We start from the raw sequence: 19,086 nt of genomic DNA, 5'->3' as shown, positions 1-19,086 counted from the left end.
TGTGAAAACATAGAAAAGGTTTAGGATTTGATGTGACCTAGAAAATGCAGACTATAAAAATGCAAATAAAGGCTACCATTAGTTGAATAGTTATAATGTGCCAGGCAGTATTTTAGGCATTTTGGTCACATTTCAGTTAATCTTCACAACACCTGACAGGAAAGCACTCATTCCCATTTTACAGACGAAGATACTAAAGCAAGGAGAGGTAACAAATTGGCTGAAGTCACATGCCATGTTTCCCCGAAAATAAGACCTAGCTGGACCATCAGCTCTAATGTGTCTTTTGGAGCAAAAATTAATATAAGACCTGGTATTATATTATATTATATTATATTATATCATATTATACCCAGTATTATATTATATTGTACCCGGCATTATATTATATATTACATTACATTACATTATATAAGACCCGGTTTTATATTAAGACAGGGTCTTACATTAATTTTTGCTCTAAAAGACGCATTAGAGCTGATGGTCCAGTTAAGTCTTATTTTCGGGGAAACACCGTAGCTGGGAAGTAGAGAAGAGAGATATGAACCAAGATATGACTCCAGATGCTGTGTTTTTAACTGCACTGTTCCATCTCTTTTAGACAGACATGATGATTGGAACTAGGTAAATAAACTATGGCAACTGGCAACAAACACTGGAAGAGAGTAGGCAACTAGGCTATAACTGTGATGTGGGGTTAGGATTAAAGGCAATTTAATTTTAAAATTCACCATCTGTAATGCTGTATGATCTACTTAATGCAAACAACACAGATAATCAAGCAATGAACTCCTGACTGCCACTTCTCCCCGGGAAGTTTAGTTATATGTATCTTGGGAAGGAGACCTGGTTCAAAACTACTTCTAATTTCACTCTTTTCTGGCCTTCTGAGCAACATAGTGAGTATGCTGGTTTCAAAAGTCTGGGGGTGGGGTTCTCTTGTTTCCTCTACCCCCCAAGTCATTGCTTCTTAACATGGGTTTTCTAATCTAACTGTCATAGACTCCAGAGTGTCTTCTACTTAAATTTACCACCTAGGAAAGGTGATAGTGGTTAAAGTGTCATCTGAGGATTGCCCAGAATTGGCCTTTAGGTTATCCTAAAAGTACATAACTACATCTTCCAGTGTTTTGAGTTTATTTGTCCCTCTTGTTGGGACATGAGGACCTCCTGTTTCCTTTCCCAATTACATCATCTTGTTACTTTAGGCAGAAAGAACAAGGCAGAAGAGAATGGGGAGGAAGGGAAGCAGGAAGTAAAGGAAACGAAGGAAAGAGGAGCTGAGATCATTCTTAAGAAAAGGTGCAGCTACAGCCAATTGTAATAGATTATAATACTATTAGCATTGTGGGCAGGGAAAAAATCTCCATACAGTGTCCCCATGATAGTTCAGACAGGGGCCAAGTGAGAACAAGGAATCCCACCTTCTGATGGGAAGGAGTGGTCAGTGGGGACAGCAAAGACCTGCCTGGGAATTAGCACCACCCCCAAAACTTGAATATTCATTTTGTGCCCCCTTTTGAATAAAATCCTAAACTTCTTTGTTCTTTGGTGCAGTTGCCCTCCTCCTGGCCTGTCCATTCTCAATATTTTGGGAATGTACTCTTTTCCTTTCCTTTAATAAATCCGCTGCCTGTTTGGCAGTTTGCGGGGCTTAATTCAGGGCGTCCTTAAATTCCTTCCTGTGACATTTACCAAGAACCCGTTCTCCGGTAACAATCTGTGCATTCACTTCAGAAGAATATTGGACAGGGGTCGGAGCAAAGCTAATTTGTTGTCAAGGCTTCTGCAGCAGGGAAAGCAAAGCTAGATGCTTCAACAGACGTGAACGTTTTAGGGGGGCAGACTGAGCATGGTGGGGAAGAAAGGATATGAAACAATGCCCTGTAAATCTGATTTTACTGATACAAAATCTCAGCCAGACCAGAATCAGTTATGTGCAGAATGATTAATCACTGTCTCCATGAAATATTCAAGGTCCTGCTGCCTATGCTTACAATGAAAAAAATCTAACACTGAAATATGACTTGCAGGATTTCGTTCATCCTGTACCCCTTTAATAAAGTAGAACAAAAAATTTTGCCTTGGGCTTGGCTGAGTTATGGGGTTTATCTCCTAAGTGGCAAAGCTTCCTTCTTCAGCCCAATCACCAAACTGAGCCTGTTATAAGAAGCCTGGTAGAGGAGGAAAAATGTCTGTGCTGTACCTCAGGCATCGATTTATCAGATGCGATAATTGCTCTGAGAGACAGGTTTTCTCTTTATATTTATAGAAAAATAGGCACTACAGAGGAAAATTAATTTAGCTATTGGGCAAATGCTGATGGCTTTGTGTGGTATATGTGTTTTTGACAAATGTGGCTGATGAATTGCACCCTGACTCCGTCACTTCTGGGGGAGGGTGTAGGGAAGGAGAGCAAATCCTTGGGGCATTCCCTGAGGCAAAGCCTCCACCTGCGCCCCCACGTACCTTCTCAGCATACTCAGACACAATCTGCTTGATCTCGGCGGAGCAGAGTCCCACGATCTGGCCCACAGAGCTTGCGGTGAGCCGGCTCTGCAATCACAGGGAGGGCGTGTTCTCAAGGCCATGCCTTGTCTCTCACAGAACTGGAAAACCTGAATGCTCTGAGTATCATAGCAAACTAGGTAATACTATTCCCCTGGGAGGAAATTATGTATTCGTCAACAAGGACGGGAGAAAACAAGCCTTGGGGCAAATATGAAGCCACCTCTCTATCTCCTGAGTCGCTTGGCTGATGCCAGATTCTCTTAAGGCCCTGGTACATCTGGAAAACCATTCTTCACCCTTTATACCCCATCCCGAGTGTCTCTTCCTGAGGGTCACTTTAGGGGCCTGCAGGGAACTTGGCAAGCTTAGGACCTAGGGAAAGAAGTACAAATGGGAGAGAAAGGAATCTCAGAACTCCTAATATATCTCTTTACTTTTACTGCCACAGGCCTTTCCTGCCCTAAAAAGGCATGATCCTTTCAGAGCCCTTGGACAGGCCTTGAGCTCCGAGAATTCGGTATTCTAGTCTTTACCCAGATGGTGTAGGGAGGAAACAGAAGATATGGGCTACTTAGCACGGGGCGTAACTCATGGGGTGTAAGGGAGAGGCAGGGCTGAACCCATGTGGTGTTGTCCTAGCAGGATGTCCCTTCACAATGGTCCCTCAAGTCTTCCTGCTAGAGGCTCCCATGGATGGAAAGACTATTAAAAGCTTCCCAAAAGGAAGATCCCTACAAACCAGGAAGCACTGAGTGCTTAAAAGACAGGGCTCTGAAGAAGGTGGTCCCTCTGGGAAGAAGCCCCCACAGAGCAGAGCAGGGAGGTACCAAGTCCCCATCTCCTCCCCTCCCCCCACACCACCCCTCTCCCTTCCCCGTTCCCCCCACGACCTCCCCGCCATGACCCCTCCCCAAACCCCTCCCCCCCACCTCCCCGCCCATGACCCTTCCACCTCACCTCCTCATTTGCCATGGCAGTCATCTTGGTCATCAGTGACTGAATACGTTGCTAAAAAGGCAACAGAAGTAGCTGTGAGCGGCTCTGACTACAAGCCTTAGGCAGTATGTCTAACAGGTCTTTGGAGGGAACCTGTGTGGGGACAGAGTCCCAGAGAGCAGTTTCCAGGCTCTTGGCCTCATGTGAAAAGGTGCTGGCTCAGTTATTAGATGGCCATCAGCTGTAATCAGATGGCCGTCCGCTGTGCCTGGGTGGCCATCAGCTGTTGCCGGTTAGCCATTAGCCACTAATATAACTGCTGTGGCTATGCTAGGGGCTGGGTTGGTTGGCAGAGATGTGGATTGAGGTTAGCAAGTAGGGTCAGCAAGTGGATTACATTGCGGATCATGTTGATCCCACTTCCTGTGTCTTGCCCGGCCACCAGCGAGACTGGGGTGCAAGAAGGACACTCGTTGGGGTACAGGCGGATGTTTGCTTTTGTGTCTTGACCGGCCACCATCGAGAATGTAATGGTATGACTCCCCTACCTATGGCTCCATGGGTGTTCCTTTTTGGCCTCACCATGTCCTGCGTTCTTGTGTGGGGAGCGGGAGCAGAGACCCTGCATTACACCAAGGGTCGTTTTGCCTGATCTCATTTTATGGTAAGCCTCATGAGAGGTGATAAAAGGAAACTGGAAAAGATATGAAAGGACAACTGACAGCAGTTGGCCATTGTGGAAAGCTGGGGATGGAAGTGAGATTTCTCCCCCAACAATTTAAAGAAAAACCTCCGGGGGCGTACACTGGCCACACACCTCTTCGACAGCTTGCAGCTCCTCCTCCTCATGGGCATCAGCTTTCTCTGTAGCCGAGAGCCCTGTGGGAAGTGCCATTTTCTTGTCCTCAGCCTGGAAGGGAAGATGGAAAACAGCTGAGCACCGGAGTTGTAGACTCAGTAGAGAGAGGACACCACTGCAAAGAGGCATGAGTCTGTGAAAGAAACAGATCTGGAGAGCTGACCCACTCCCGGAGAAAGTGGAAGCTCCAGAGACCCGAGCCTCCATTCCCACTGCAGATGGAGCAGGCAGAGCGTCAGGCCCTGGCCAATGTCTGCTGATGACGTTCCTATCAGGTCACACATTTGCCAGACTTAGTCTTACATTCCAACTGGGCCTTCCCCCTACTTGAACGCCTTCAAAGGCAGACCACGACCTAAAGGAAGGTTCAAACTGCCAATTGAGACCCATTAGTGGGACATGAAAGCAGTAATTTAGCAGATGTGACAAGCATCTGATTACCAGAGCAGAACATACCCGAGTGCTCTGCAGGTAGTCAGGGATCACGTACTGCTCTGGGAAACTTTTGGTTTTGATGTGCGTGTCTGTGCTGAGTCATGATGAAAACAGAACCTGTACTGCCAATGGAAGTCATCAAAGTTTGAGGACCGCTGGTCTGAAGGTTAAAAACCCAAACTGGTTCACCTGGTGATCAAGACCCATGGAGTCTCAAGCTCTAAAGTACCACACGCAAGACTCCTGGGTTAACTGCTGCTCCTCAAGCAAGGCAAGGGCTGGAAGTCTAGAGTTCTACGTTTTAATTCCATCTCTGCCACCACCAGCTAGCTGGCCTTCTCTGGATATTGGGGTCCTCTGGGGTTCAAAGAGAGGATTGGGCTCCAATCCCCTTCTCAGATCATCCCAGTCCTAGCATGCTTCTCTGTAACAAGTCTATGATAGACCTGGGAGAACCCCTGGAGCTTCTACCTGCGAGGTATATCTACAGGGGGCAGACTTCCAGTTCGTGTGCCATCTGACATAAGAATGACAAGACAAGCCCAATATGAATACTATTTGATGGCCATCTTATGATTTTTCCAGTCAGAATCAATTACCTTATTTTAGAATATAGTCATATGCATAGATATTCTTTTCAAATTTAAGTTACACATCACATTAAATGTACACATCAAATTCTTATATATCAGATGCTACACGACACACTCAAATCCAGAAAACACCTTGGTTCGGAGGAAATGACTGTTTAGTTGAGTGAAAACACAACAAATGTGGAAAAAATAAAGGCGAAAACCAAAACATATCATAATCAATGCATGACTGATTGTTAATAAACTAATAATAATAAATAATAATGATAGTTAAAACTTATTAGATGTTTACTACGTATTGGATCATTCTATGTCCTTTACATTTATTTTAATCTTTACAACAATGCTATGTGGTAGTACAATTATTGCCCCCATTTCACAGATACTATGGACTAAGGCATAACAATTAAACCTACTGCCCAGTCACACAGCGAAGGGATGAAGCCAGGATTTGAAACCAGCCAGTGTGGCTTTAGAACATCTGCTCCTAGTCACTGCCATGGCCCTCTAAGGACAGAAACAACCATAACCACAGGCAGAAGGAGGCTGGGGGCAGGGAGGTTGCCTAGAAGAACTGAAGGATGGGGGATTGGGATAGACGGAGGGCTGGCAGAAGAGCAGCGGGAGAAGTGCTGTCCTACGGGAGAACTGCTGTCCTACGTAGTTAAGAAAATCTGGGGGCAGGTGAGGAATGAAAACAAAGGTTAATAGATCTCAGTAGGGTGGCCGGATGGCTCAGTTGGTTAGAGTGCCAGCTCTTAACAGCAAGATTGTTGGTTCAATTCCTGCATACAATGGTGGGCTGTGCCCCCTGCGACTAAGACTGAAAAAGGTGACTGGACTTGGAGCTGAACTGCGCCCTCTACAATTAGATTGAAGGACAACGACTTGGAGCTGATAGACTGTGAAAAAATACACTGTTCCCCAATATTCCCCAATTTAAAAAAAATAATAGATCTCAAGCTGTAGGGCTCTACTTTTTAAGAGGTCCCTGAACACTTTAGTTAGCATTTTATTATTTAAAAGGCAGGGATTGAGAGCACAGCCTTTGATGTCACACAGACCTGCATTCAGATTATTACAAATCACTGAGCCTCTCTGAGCCTCTGATTTCTGACCTGAAAAACAGGAATAAGTACCTTCCTCATCGAACTGTTGAGAGGAGTAAGTGAAAAAATACACGCGGAGCCCTGAATAAAGGGCCTGGAACACGGTAAGATTTACAGCACGCTCTGCTATTGACATGTGGGTCGCTGGTAAATACGTAGACGAAGAACGTCTCTGAGGCTCCTCTGTGCACAGACCAGCCCAGGCTGGCTCACTGATTTCTCCACACGTGCTGTCCTCGTAAGGGGCAGGCCTGGCGCTTATGGCTGTGTGCTACCCACTGCCAGCATCCTGCTCACACCTGCCGAGGGCCTCTCTCACCACGAGGCGTGCTCAGGCCCGGAGTGGGCTCCACCGTCATACTTTCAGAGTTTGTAGAGCCCACAGATTGACTCTGGGGCCATGGCTTTCAATCACCACCCTTCATTTCCATTTCCAGCCCCCCCAGCCTGCAGAGGAGGCAGGCACATCCTGGCTGCCCTGGTGGCCCAAGGACGAGAGCCTGGGTGGCAGCAACCCTCCCTTCCCACCCCCTCGGGGTAGCCTGTCGGGTCAGACAGAGGCAACGAGGAGGGTCACTTCCCTCTCCCAGATATCCTCTCCCATTATCTGTGCTTTTCTTACCTTCTCTGTTTTGCTTGGGCGGCTAAATCCGTATCTCCTGCAGGCCATAAAAAAGGGGAGTTCAATTACTATTCAAAAACCACACAACCAGTCAAATGCACTTTGGTTGGATTTTTATATCAAAAGCACCAAAGAAAACTGAGGCTGTTTGTTGACTGGAGAAAATGTTTTAAGTGCGTAATCCACAAACATAGTCCATTGGTTTTGAATAAAGGGCCCGCAACCCTATTTGCCATATAAACATTACAAATGGGAACTCTCAGGTTGTGCAGAGTGCAACACTCTTTAAATGCAGTCATTAAATACTCTTTCAATCAGGAACTGCATTTCAGATCCATAGTTTAGCTAAAAGCCTTCAAAATCTCTGTATAAACCAAGTGAACGTGTTTGCTCAAGCTAAACATGCTCTCTAATGTCGACTTACGCAATCTCCAGGCCAGCCCATTTCTTTATTCTCAAACATAGCCCAAGCCAATAACATTGTATTTTCACTTCACTCAACATTAAATGCAAAGAAACTCACAAATACACTCTAGTTTAGATTAGTTTATTTTCAGGCTTTAATATATATATATATATATATATATATATATATATATATATATATATATGTGTATGTAAATGTATATATTTTTAAAGCAAGTATAACAATGTAAAAACCATTCAACCCAAAACAAAAAGCACAATGCAAAACACCCAAACTCACTTACCTTTAAATCGTTTATAAGGAAATAAAGTTACTGGCAACTATTTAAGAAAAACGAATCCAGGGCTCCTGCCCTGCCCTCACTCGCGCCTCGCGTCCCTTGCTGGGTCAGTTGCGGCCTCTGCCTGCCTGCTCTCGGCCTCCAGCCGCACCCCACTCCCACTCTTCCTCCCCAGTCCTTAAGGACCTTCCTCTTGGCCGGATGCACACTGATCAATGGCAGGTCTTCCGTCAGGACAAACTCTCACCAGGTTTCCCTCCTACGGCCCCACCCAACGCCCTCTCGCTCACCTCCTGCAGCTCCCGTACGTGCTCCAGTGCATCTACGGCCTGCACAGAGCTCTGCACACACCGCACTGGCCCCTTCTCTCCTACTTCCCTGTTTACTCCTCACACCTCAGCTCTCCAGCCGCCTCTTCTCCAAAGCACCCCACGGACACTGCCCTGTCTGCCCCGTCCGTGTGTCTGTACATGTTTGCCCCACTTCCCAGACGATAATCATGTCCAACTACATATTTGTCTGCATCCTTCCCCTGGAATGCACTGATGCTATGTTCACATTTTGCATTTCCAATGCGTGCTGAATAAATAAACTGAAACAAGTGAAACAAAACGCAGAATTCAAGAAGCCCAAAGCATCACCCGTACATGCAACAGTGTGTCACATACTGGAGACACCACAGTCGCTGCCGGGCACGATGTGCCCATCTGTTAGACATCAATCCACTAGCCCGACATGCAGCAGACTGAGGTTAAACTCTGAGGATCCGCATACAAGCTGTGAAGGACCTTACAGCAAATCCTGTGAATTCGCTTAGTCAATACCCATTGCATCGTCCTATAGTGGAGAGGCTGATAAACATTTTGAATCTAACATAACCTTTTGAATCTAAAGCTTACATTTAAGGGGATCCGAGAACTGAAAACTGCTGCTGCTGATGAGGATGGGGATGATGATGGGAACCTAACAGTTGACATTCACAGTATTCTACACAGGACAAACTGTTCAAAGTTCTCCATATACTATCTGCACATATGGCTACGCAATCCTCACTGAATGGTAAGGATTCCATGCAGTGGAGAGTACTGAATAGAACCCTGAGCAAAGAGTCTAATAGCCAGAAAGGAGGGGAGGGGCTTTCCCCAGGAAGGGAAATAAAACACACACTTGTTGGGACTTTAAATTTTATCCAGTTTGCTCTGTCAGTTTAATAACACTCTCTTCTTGTTCAGTCTCAGACCAAACAACAAAGTGTGGGCCTGTCTTTCTAAGACCAAGAGCCAAACTTCCACTGGAGGCTCAAACAATATTTGTAGCTAATGATAAGACATACTTTTGGAGCCCTAGAAACTTGAGTTCAAGTTGCAGTTTGAGGTTCTTAATAATTCTTAATAGTTGACCTCGGGCAAATTATTTTTTAACCTTTCTGAATGCTGTCTTTATCATTCTCAAAAAGAAGAATGAGCTTAAATAAACTATTGGAATGTCTTAAGTACCCACTTCCCCACCTCTCAAAAACTCACTACTCCTCACCAGCAAAGCTAAAATGAAAGCAAAATAATCTCGCTTCTAAAAACAAAACCAAAAAATCTTTCATCAAACACTTAGAAATCAGCAGAAGTCAGCATGACCCCATCAACAGGAATGAAGATTGGTCTTGAGTTACTTTGCTTTTTCTTATACTCCAAATTTGTGAGGGTCACAAAACCTGTCGCTTGATCCTTCCCTAATGAAAGCCAGAGCAGACTCTGGCCTCAAACTGCCCCCACGCCCCTGAGGACAGGCAGGGGTGTCCTGCGTTTACCCAGCTATCACATGGTGATCACGGCTATGATCTATGACACATGCAAAAGATCCAATTTGAAACTGAGAATTTCAAAACAAAACATGAAATATTGTCCACATGGTTTCGGTGAGGTGGACAATTTACTGTATCTCTGACTCCTTTTCACCCCCAGAAACGTTTCAGTATCCATGATAGAGAAAAAAATGTGTGTATGAACAATATAAACTAAGAAAAGCCACAGCATTCCCCTAAGAACTTTATGGCTCTGGAACATGGGACACTCATAGAGGTGGTCTCCCCAGCTCTGGCTGGCACGGAGCGGTGCAGCCTCACCTGCCCCCCTGCAGCTGGGGCCTGGCTGGAAAGACCCCATCACAGTGCCAGGCATGCAACCTGTCCAGCCGCAAAGAGCTCCATGCTCAGAAGTGCCCCACACAGGTTGCAAACTTAATTAACCATTATTAATAATTATTAACAAGGGGCCCTAGATTTGCATTTTACACTGGGCCTGTGAAAATTATGTAGCTGGTCTGGTGGTACCTGACTCAGAAGAGTTCACAGAAGTAACTGGTGAGCTGTGGGGCAGCCATCACACCTGGCTTAGGGTCAGAACTAGAACTTCCTTCGAATGAAACAGACTAGTTTTCATTCTTAGGAAGCAAGAACCTGACCCCACACAACCCTAACAAAAAAGTAGCACAAGCAATTCCATTTGAAAGATGGAATACTTAAGCCAATTAAGCCTAATTTGCTTCTGGTTCTCTCCAGTAACCTAGAGGGGGAAGCCATCAGATGCTCACTCAGGGAGATGCTGGCGGCAGGGCCATTAATTAGATCCAACAAGGGTTGGGTTATAAAACAGGGCAGCACACAGCAACCACTCTCAGCATAAAGGAAAGAAGCCCAAGGACACATACTCACATCAAAGAGTCAGTTACCCTAAGCAGAAAATGCAGGACATAAATGAAGGTTAATACCCAGGTTAAAAATCCAATGAGGAGAAGTACTCCTTTACATATGTGTGTTTTAACTAAAAACTGAGGATATAAGATAGGAATCGTTTTTGAAAAACTGGAGATGTTTTTAAGAAATGGCAAAACTACTTCTAAATTCTTCATTTTCCTAGTCAGACAATTCTTCACAGGAAACCAAAACTATTATTCTAACACTTAAAGGAAAACTGTTGAAAATTCTTTAGTTTACCTGAAGATTTTATCAAATGGCAGGGACATGAAGGGCAGCCCTCCCCCAGCCTCCACAAATGCCCTAAACTCCCAACTCCCCAAGGTGGGGAGGGTTAGAGCACACACATTGGCAGAGAAGAATTTCAAAGACAAGACCCCTACCCCCAGAAATTTAGGTAATTCGATACCAGGGAGAAAAGTCCCGGACGCTTAAAATCCCTGGCAAAAACAGTAAACAAGTAAAACCCAAGCACAATCCCAATGAAGGAATTCAAACTAGCTTTTTCCTTCAATGGTTTTATAAAGAGACACGTTAGACTGGGTCTCAGTCATTACCTGCCATATTCCAACAGTGTAGCATGGATTCGAGATTCTTCATCAAGCAGCTCCTCTGCTCCCTGCTGGCGTTTGTATTTCCGACGGGGCTTGTACACATCCTAAGAAGTGGATGAGACGGAGGAGTTACCGAGTGTGAGAAGGCTGTCCCCGAGCTGGCTGCTGAGCGCGTCCAGCCAGGCAGGGGAGCGAGGCTTCCCACCATGGCCAGTGTGCGTCTCCCACAGAACAGCAGGCCTCAGGGTGGCTGTGTTCACGGCGTCCGCTCCTTTGACTTTCATAGAGGGAGCAAATATTTCCACCCAATCTACTGCTTGTCAACTTTGTTGTACCTTGGTGTCAATTTGACTAATATTTTATGTAGTCAAACTTTGTGATCATCTTATATCTTATTTTCTATCCCAGGGATTGTGAAGAAAAAGTTTTTGTACGTTACTTTTATAGTTTATATATAGCCTTTTAATTTATTCGGATTTTTGTTGTTGTTTTTGTATAGTCAAAGGTAGGGATCTAGCTATTTTTTTTCTGAATGGAAAATTAAAAATTCCAACATCATCAGTTTAATTCCTTCCTGATCTGAAATGATATATGCATCTCCTAAACAAAGTACGTGGCATGCAGTCAGGTAGGTCTTCACCCCCAGATGACCTGGTTTGTCATTCTACCCCATATGACTGCCCAGCTGGCACTCAAATACCTTAGTGATACTTGCTCAGGGGTCAGGGTGCAAGCAGGCAGTTGTTTATACAAGCAAGGCATTCTAGTTGTGTGTCCCTGCCTCTCTTCTTCACACCCAGAGCTCACCACATCTGCTCTCTACCTGGACATCTCCAGGACAAGCACTTCCCTCAGGCTTCTCCACACGGTGGCATTTTTACTCTAATTAGGATTGTTCCCCCTTGATAATTCTGGTTACACTGATTACTACTTTACTTTTTATTATGAATCATTTTAAACGTACAGCAAAAATTCTCTCTGTAACATATACTACATAATTTCCACAATTTTGTGGAAAAGGAATGGAACAGGGTCTGGGACGGTGCAAGAGGGTTCTGACAGCGTGCCACCACAGACATTCCCTGGTTTGCTGCTGGTGTCTACATGTCTACAGGCATAGGGAGCTATAAATAACACATAAACAGCAGATTTATGGGTACATGAAAAAGATAATGAACCCGTAGGACGTCAGTTACTGCGTATGCTTTAATTTCCACTGGGCTCTACTATTATGGCTGTACTGCATAATGGAGCTTAACTGCTTGTTTCCTTAGTTACCAGATAGAGTCAATGACTCAAGACAGGAAATTGGATTCTTCTAAAAAAAGGACTGACTCCAAAACAATAGCATACTGAAACTAACGGCTGCAAGGACCTTTTATTCTGCCAAAAGCACCTCATAAACATTTCACATTTTGCAATTTATGACCACATGATTAGGAGAGGCAAGGCAGACGCCATTACCTCCACCTTACTTCTGAAGAGAGAGAGATTAAATAATTTGTCCAGAATGGCCAGGATAACACCAGGCCTGGCCCAAGGTACCCTGACTGCCAGCCCCAAGATTTCCCCACTACACTGACTTGTCTCTGGTGGGCATCCTCGTTACCCACCAAGCATTTCAGCTGTGTCCTGTCACGAGACTCACCATATAATCTGAGGCTGCCCCAGGAATCATTTCAATGATTTGGATCTAGTAAGGACCTAATAGTAACAGTAACAGTAAGAAGGATCTATAAGTCAGATGTTTCCAGACCAACCACAAAGAGCTATTGCTGAGTCACCCTTTAAAGCAACAGCAATCAGCAACACTGATGTCCAGTCACGTCTCTGCCACTAACTCGCTGTATGACCTGGGAAAGGCAGTTCCTTCAATGGGCCCGTTTCCTTATCTGTACAATGAGGACTAGACTAATAGACCCAGTCTCTCTTTCTTTGTGTTTTTTAAATCTTGCAAAGATACTGACTTAGTAACATAATTCCATCAGTAATTTAAAATCTGAGATTAATTTAAAAAAAAAGACCCATGCTGTACACATGACCGCACTCTCACAAAGGTACTCGTATGCAAGAGCCACTTACCCTTGGCCGTTGGAGTAGCAGCACTAGTACCGGCTATCAGTTACCGAACGCCAGGGACGTGCCAGGCATATGCTGCTTTGTACGTGCTGCCTGTTTGAGCCTCACACCTATGAAGGTCGTTATCCTTGTTTTCCATGTACAGATGATGAAACTGGCACAGCGTTAAATAAGCTGCCCACAGATACCAAGGGAGTAAATGAGAGACGGGATGACTCCAGAACTGAGACTCATAAGCTCTCTGCAAGATGTTTTATACCTCAGCTCTGATCACCCCTCACGGTGGGTTCTGGTCATTTGTCTCAGCAGAGGCTGAAGGACACGTGAGCAGGCTTATTAAGGTGACCCTCTTGTAAAGCAGAGAACTCTTCCACTGTGAGCGGCACAGGTCTCTACCTCAGGGGTCTGGTGACAAGTCAGGTTCACCAGTTGGAGCAATCCCTGTGAGTCACATCCAGAATGGCAGGGAAGGGAAGGGGAAAGGAACGGTACCTCGGCAGTGTACACAACAAAGCCCTGATCGCCAGCCCCCAGCCCCCCAACTCCTTCGTGAACTAATGGAGCGGGCAGCAAAACAGCGGCTACCAAAATTGGGCATTCTGCACTCAAAAGCTCCAGGGACCCAGACCACGGCCGACTCAGCAGGAAGCTATGTTCCCCAGATGCCTCCACTGGCCGTACCCGTTCATTCTCAGCCCAGACCCAACTCACACACACACCTCAGCCCATGGGGCGTGGGAACAAACTGCTTCCACCTACAGGGGCTCCACAGATGTTCCCACCAGCAGCAGCAATGTCCTGAGAGGTCCCATAAGCCAGTTACATAACTGGGACAAAGTTTTTTTGTTTTCCATTCTTACAATGATAAAACAGCAACAACAAACAAAACAAATCCTCTGAGTACTGAGTGAAGGAAATGACGAGAGACAGGTGGATGGTGATCATTTCTGCACTAAGGAACATGTGTATAGGTTTGAAAGCTGGGGAGGACGAGACACCCCCAAACCTTGTTCCTTTTCTACTCTCTTTTACACGAGCTCTGCTCTACAGAGGTGTCTTCTGTTCTTTGAGTTCCAGGACAAGAGCCACCTCAGGTCTCGAGTCGGCACCAAACAGTGGAACTTGGTGGGTGATAATACGGTCGCTGTGTCATAGAAATGAGCCAAAGATGGCTTCTGTATGCCAGCTCCTAGGCTGTCCTTCAAAGCGGTCTCACACCTATTGGTGCAAAAGCCTGTGAGTAGCAAACTCACGGGCTTCTCCACATCCAATTGTTTTAAACATGAGCCCCCCTCCCCAGGGCAGATTTTTAGTCATTTATAGCCGGTCTACATTGCATACTCTGCTAAACTGCTCCCAGTATTTGCTAATAACTAACCAGCCAGGACGAGGCTTGGGGTTATAAAGACTCAAGCTGCTGTAGCCCTTTAAGGTCTGGGTCCCAGAGCTTCCCTGGTGCGGCTGAGCAGCGTCCCCCAGGGGTTCCCTAGTTCTCCTGCCTTCTGGATGGTAGCCCCTGCACCTAAACCTCTGGATGGTTGCATGCTGTGAGGGACTCCCCACCCTGCACGCAAACCTGTCAAAGCATCGCCCAAATAAAGCCTGCGTTGCTACTGCCATCTTGTGGTCATATCTTTTTCCTTGGTGAGCCCCTGACCCCTTGAATCTGACAGCTGGAATGTCACAGCTGCCACCTCAGCTCCCATAATGCAGTCTGGCACTCAGTGAGTGCTCAGTTAATATTACTGAATGAAGTCATGGAGTCACACAGACAGGGTTTTAGTCCTTACCCGTAATTTACCACTTGTCTGATTTGGGGCAAGTTAACTTTAACTTCTGTGGCTTTCCATCTGTAAAATAGCTACCAGTAGAGTTGTTGTGAGGATTAATTGTTTAACAGTATCTGACACACAGTAAGGGCTAAGATATATATTTTTTACATATAGATGTATATTTATTATTATTAACAAAATTTACTAATATAACAAAACAGAATATATAGTATCATGCCTTTTTTGGGGGCAATTTCTAATTCTCTATATTGATACCCATAACTGTATTTCCTATTTGGTATTATCAGTCATTATCCCTCGCTGGTGCTATCATGAGTGATTTAGTCTTTGTACTTTTTCTTCATTTCCTAGCATTTCATTATTATAACTTTATACTAACACTACTGTACTAGTATAAAAGAAAACTAAACTTTTTTAAAACAAAAAATCATGCACCAAAAAAAGATGGGCTATGTAACCAAAGACAAATGTGAAAGACTGGAACAGTCCTAGAAGAAAGGCTACAGACAAGAATAAATCACATGGTTTGAAAAATATTAAACTGTTTTTTATGTTTTAAAATGAGGTTATTTCTAAGCAAGAACAAACAAGAACCTGCTGGGTGAGGCACAATGGTGTCATGTTAACTAATGAAGAAAGAATAAAGACAAGATGACAATCTCCTCTTGGCCAACATTCTCCCGATGGACAAAGGGTCTTCAAATGGGAAAAGTCTCGGGGAATGTCCCCAGAAATGACTGCAGAGGTGGCAGGGGACACATTGGGGGTCTCTGTGACTCAGATGAATAATAGCCCTGAATCCTGAAATAAGTCAGAAACAGTACTGCAAGATTGGTGCCAGGATATAAGGGAAATCAGAGAGCAGGTGAAGAGGGAGAAAACGGGAGAAGCACCAACACCTGTTGTGTTTGAGGAATCAGATGTAACATCAAAATCTAGCTGCCTCTTCCTAGCTCTGCAACTACCTATGTAGGGAATTTATTAGCCTTTCTGAGCTTCAACTTCTTAACTTATGAAATGGAAATATTATATAACTCCCTGAGTGTTGGTGAGGAGTTAATGAGGTGATGCTTGTAAAATACCTAATTAGGTGCTGAGCACATACAAAGTATGATAAAAAAATACAGTGAATATTTAAATTAAAAAAAAATTATTACAGTAAAAGACCCACTAACATTAATCCTCCTCAAAATACTCCCCCTCGCTTCGAACACACTTATTCCATTGTTCTTGCCACTTTCTGAAGCAGTTCTGGAAGTCCTCATCCATGAGTGTCTTTAATTGTGCTGTCATGGCTGCCTCGATGTCCTGATTCGATTCAAAATGTTTACCTTTCATGGTCATTTTCACTTTGGGGAAGAGCCAGAAGTTGCACGGTCTCAGATCCAGTGAATAAAATGGATGAGGACACACTGTAATATTTTTATTTGACAGAAATTGCTGTACCAGAAGCGATGTGTGACAAGGAGCCTTTCCATTGTGATCACAAAATACAGAGAATGCTGCTGCCAAAGTACCATCCAACGCAAAGGCAGGGATCTTCTATATGGGAAGTGGTGTGAGGAATCTTAGTAGCAGTGTGTGACAAGTTTCAACTTGTTCAGTGCAGTCAGTCGGGTGTGAGCTACGGTTCCGAGTAGCTGTGTTTTAAAGTGTGCCATAAATCACCCTCCATCATGACAACGCTCCCTGTCACACATTACTTCTGGTATATGACAATTTCTGTCACATAAAAACATTATGGTGTGTCCTTATCCACCTTATTCACTGTGTGTCATCTGGCTTTTCCCCAAAATCAAAATGATTCAGGACATCGAGGCAGCCATGACAGCTCAACTAAAGACACTCACAAAAGAGGACTTCCAGACCTGCTTCAGAAAGTGGCAAGAACAATGGGATAAGTGGGTTCAAAGGGAGAGGGAGTATTCTGAGGAGAATTAATGGCAATGTGTCTTTTACTGTAATATTTTTTTTTTTATTTAAACATTCACCATATTGTTTGATCACATCTCATAGGAGGCACTCCATCAGTATATGGATGCTGCACACATTTTATATAAAGGCTGGGTCCGGGAACTAGGCACCTGTATGCTACCTTATTTTAATCCTTGATTTACCACTCACAATTTAAATTTGGGATTCTAGACTTGTCAATAAGAAGCAGGTAAGAAATACTGATGAGGCATCAGATGGGCAGAACTGGGAAAAGACTGAGGGAGAAGAAAACCCCCTTCAGGACCTGAGGCTGCTAAAGAGCCACAACCGGTCCTCTAGGAAAGATTTCATTCCCTTTACTGAGGGAGGGCTTCTCCTTAGGGAGAGTGACAACAAACCAAGAGCAAGCTGTTCCGTTTCTTACACTGACTCAACAGTGAGCCAAGGACACGCACTGCAGCCCTAGCATCTCTTGTGACCTTCTGGGACTCACTCCAAAGCTGAAAAGAAGCCCGTGCAGAAGTGGTGGGTGGAAGGGATGGATGGCAGTTAATGGCACTGGGGTTCAGCTAAGAAATCTAAGACAGCATCTGGAAGTGAGGACTATTTTCAGTAGACAGGGAGAGAAGAAATCAAATGAAACCCAAGGCCCAGCTTTAGCCATCCACAGAAATTCTTTACCATTCCTGCTAAAAATGTATTCACAGTCACTGATGAGTAGGTTCACATAAAAAAAGGAAATGAACTACGCATTAGGAGCTTATTATTATCAATGGGTAGTAGATTGGGGGCAGGGGGTTAATACTTTGTTAGGGGTATAAATGTCTAGCTATTACATTGTTTTGTACACCTGAAACTAATAATAAAAAATAAAAATAAACAAACATTGAATTTGTAAATTAGAAAAAAAAAATTTTAAGAAAGACGTACTTGTGCAGTAGCACTCTTTGGAACTGCATAATTTCAAAGGAGATGTCCTCTTAAAGCTATGACAATAAAGTTCTCTTAAAACTATGACAATAATAACACATAATATTTTTAATATCTGCAGCAAGAATAACTCAAAGAAATAAACTTTTTAGGTTTACCCTTTCAAAAAAACAAAACAAAACAAAAAAGACTTGCAACGTTTCCCCCCATTTGCCTTTATCTTGATATTATTTTCTAATCAGTTGCAAACATCATTTTACTTAGAGGCTCATAGAATAGTGGTTACAAGACTGGGTTTGCATCCTGGCTCCATCATCACCAATGTGACCTAGGGCAATTACATAATCTATCTGTGCCTTAGTTTCCTCACCTGTAAAAAAGAAATATTACTACTTCTTCCTAGGGTTGTTGAGAGGACTAGATGAGTTACATGTAAATGCTTAGGACAATGTCTGGGCACTGTGTATGGGTCATTAGCATTATCTCCTTAAATTCTATGCAGTCACACGACCAAGCAGATGAGGATTAAAAGACAAACAAACAAAAAAAACTCCATTACAAATGAAAAGAAGAAATAGTATGTCTCTACAGGCCCGAAATATTTAATGGGTATAGAGATGCCAGGCCCCAGTGATCGACAGCTACAACGGCCTTTTATTCTGGGTGATATGGTTGAAAACTGTCATGTTTTCTGACTCTCTACCCAAGGCTCAAAGTGAGATTTACATGTAAACATATTCAATAAAGCATTATAAAACTTTTACTTGTATTTATTGTTTTTGAATAGGTAATATACAAACTTAATATAAAATTCGAAGAGAATTTCCCTTTTTCTCCTGCCCCTGGCTCCCCAGCTCCCTGTATCAGAGGTAATGCTGTTACCTGGTTCTCCTATCTTTCCAGAAAAAAGGTATCACTTATAATGAGGGAAAGCAATAGCATACCCAGCCAATTGGTTGTTATTTTCATGACAAATGATGAGTCAGTAAAAGAGTTAATAAGAATGTGTCTGGGAGCGAATACAAATAAGCCTAAAGAATAGGATTAAAGATCAACCGCTTAGCTCTGAGGCCCCTGGTTAGCACTACACTTGCAGGCTGACAAACACCAGGACAATTTTCGGAGGAAGTCAATGCAACAACAGTTCTCAGAAGGGGCCAGCAGCAACGGCAAACAACTGCAAGATGACTAACCCCTGCCATCTTGCATAGAAAAATATAAAACTCCAGCTAAACAGCAACCTGCTACTCTGAGACTCTGTCCCCGGCTACCCC

The 19,086-nt window shown here is 44.1% G+C and overlaps 1 protein-coding gene across 2 annotated transcripts in view; it reads right to left on the bottom strand.

Moving 5' to 3' along the window:
* Positions 1–19,086, bottom strand: part of CCDC93 (CCC complex scaffolding subunit CCDC93) — an 82,677-nt gene that overhangs the window by 44,184 nt on the left and 19,407 nt on the right. For both annotated transcript variants that reach the window (XM_019748226.3, XM_088794433.1), the window contains 5 exons: positions 11,079–11,179; positions 7,066–7,102; positions 4,265–4,357; positions 3,469–3,519; positions 2,470–2,556 (listed from right to left, as the gene is read on the bottom strand). In XM_019748226.3, coding sequence (XP_019603785.3) covers positions 2,470–2,556; positions 3,469–3,519; positions 4,265–4,357; positions 7,066–7,102; positions 11,079–11,179 — 369 coding nt within the window. The remainder of the gene's footprint in view (positions 1–2,469; positions 2,557–3,468; positions 3,520–4,264; positions 4,358–7,065; positions 7,103–11,078; positions 11,180–19,086) is intronic.

This window comes from Rhinolophus sinicus, chromosome 17, assembly GCF_057876585.1.
Source record: "Rhinolophus sinicus isolate RSI-liver-muscle chromosome 17, RSI-T2T, whole genome shotgun sequence".
NCBI lineage: Eukaryota > Metazoa > Chordata > Mammalia > Chiroptera > Rhinolophidae > Rhinolophus > Rhinolophus sinicus.
The sequence above is the reverse complement of the archived record's forward strand: the minus strand, read 5'-3'. Positions and strand labels throughout refer to the sequence as shown.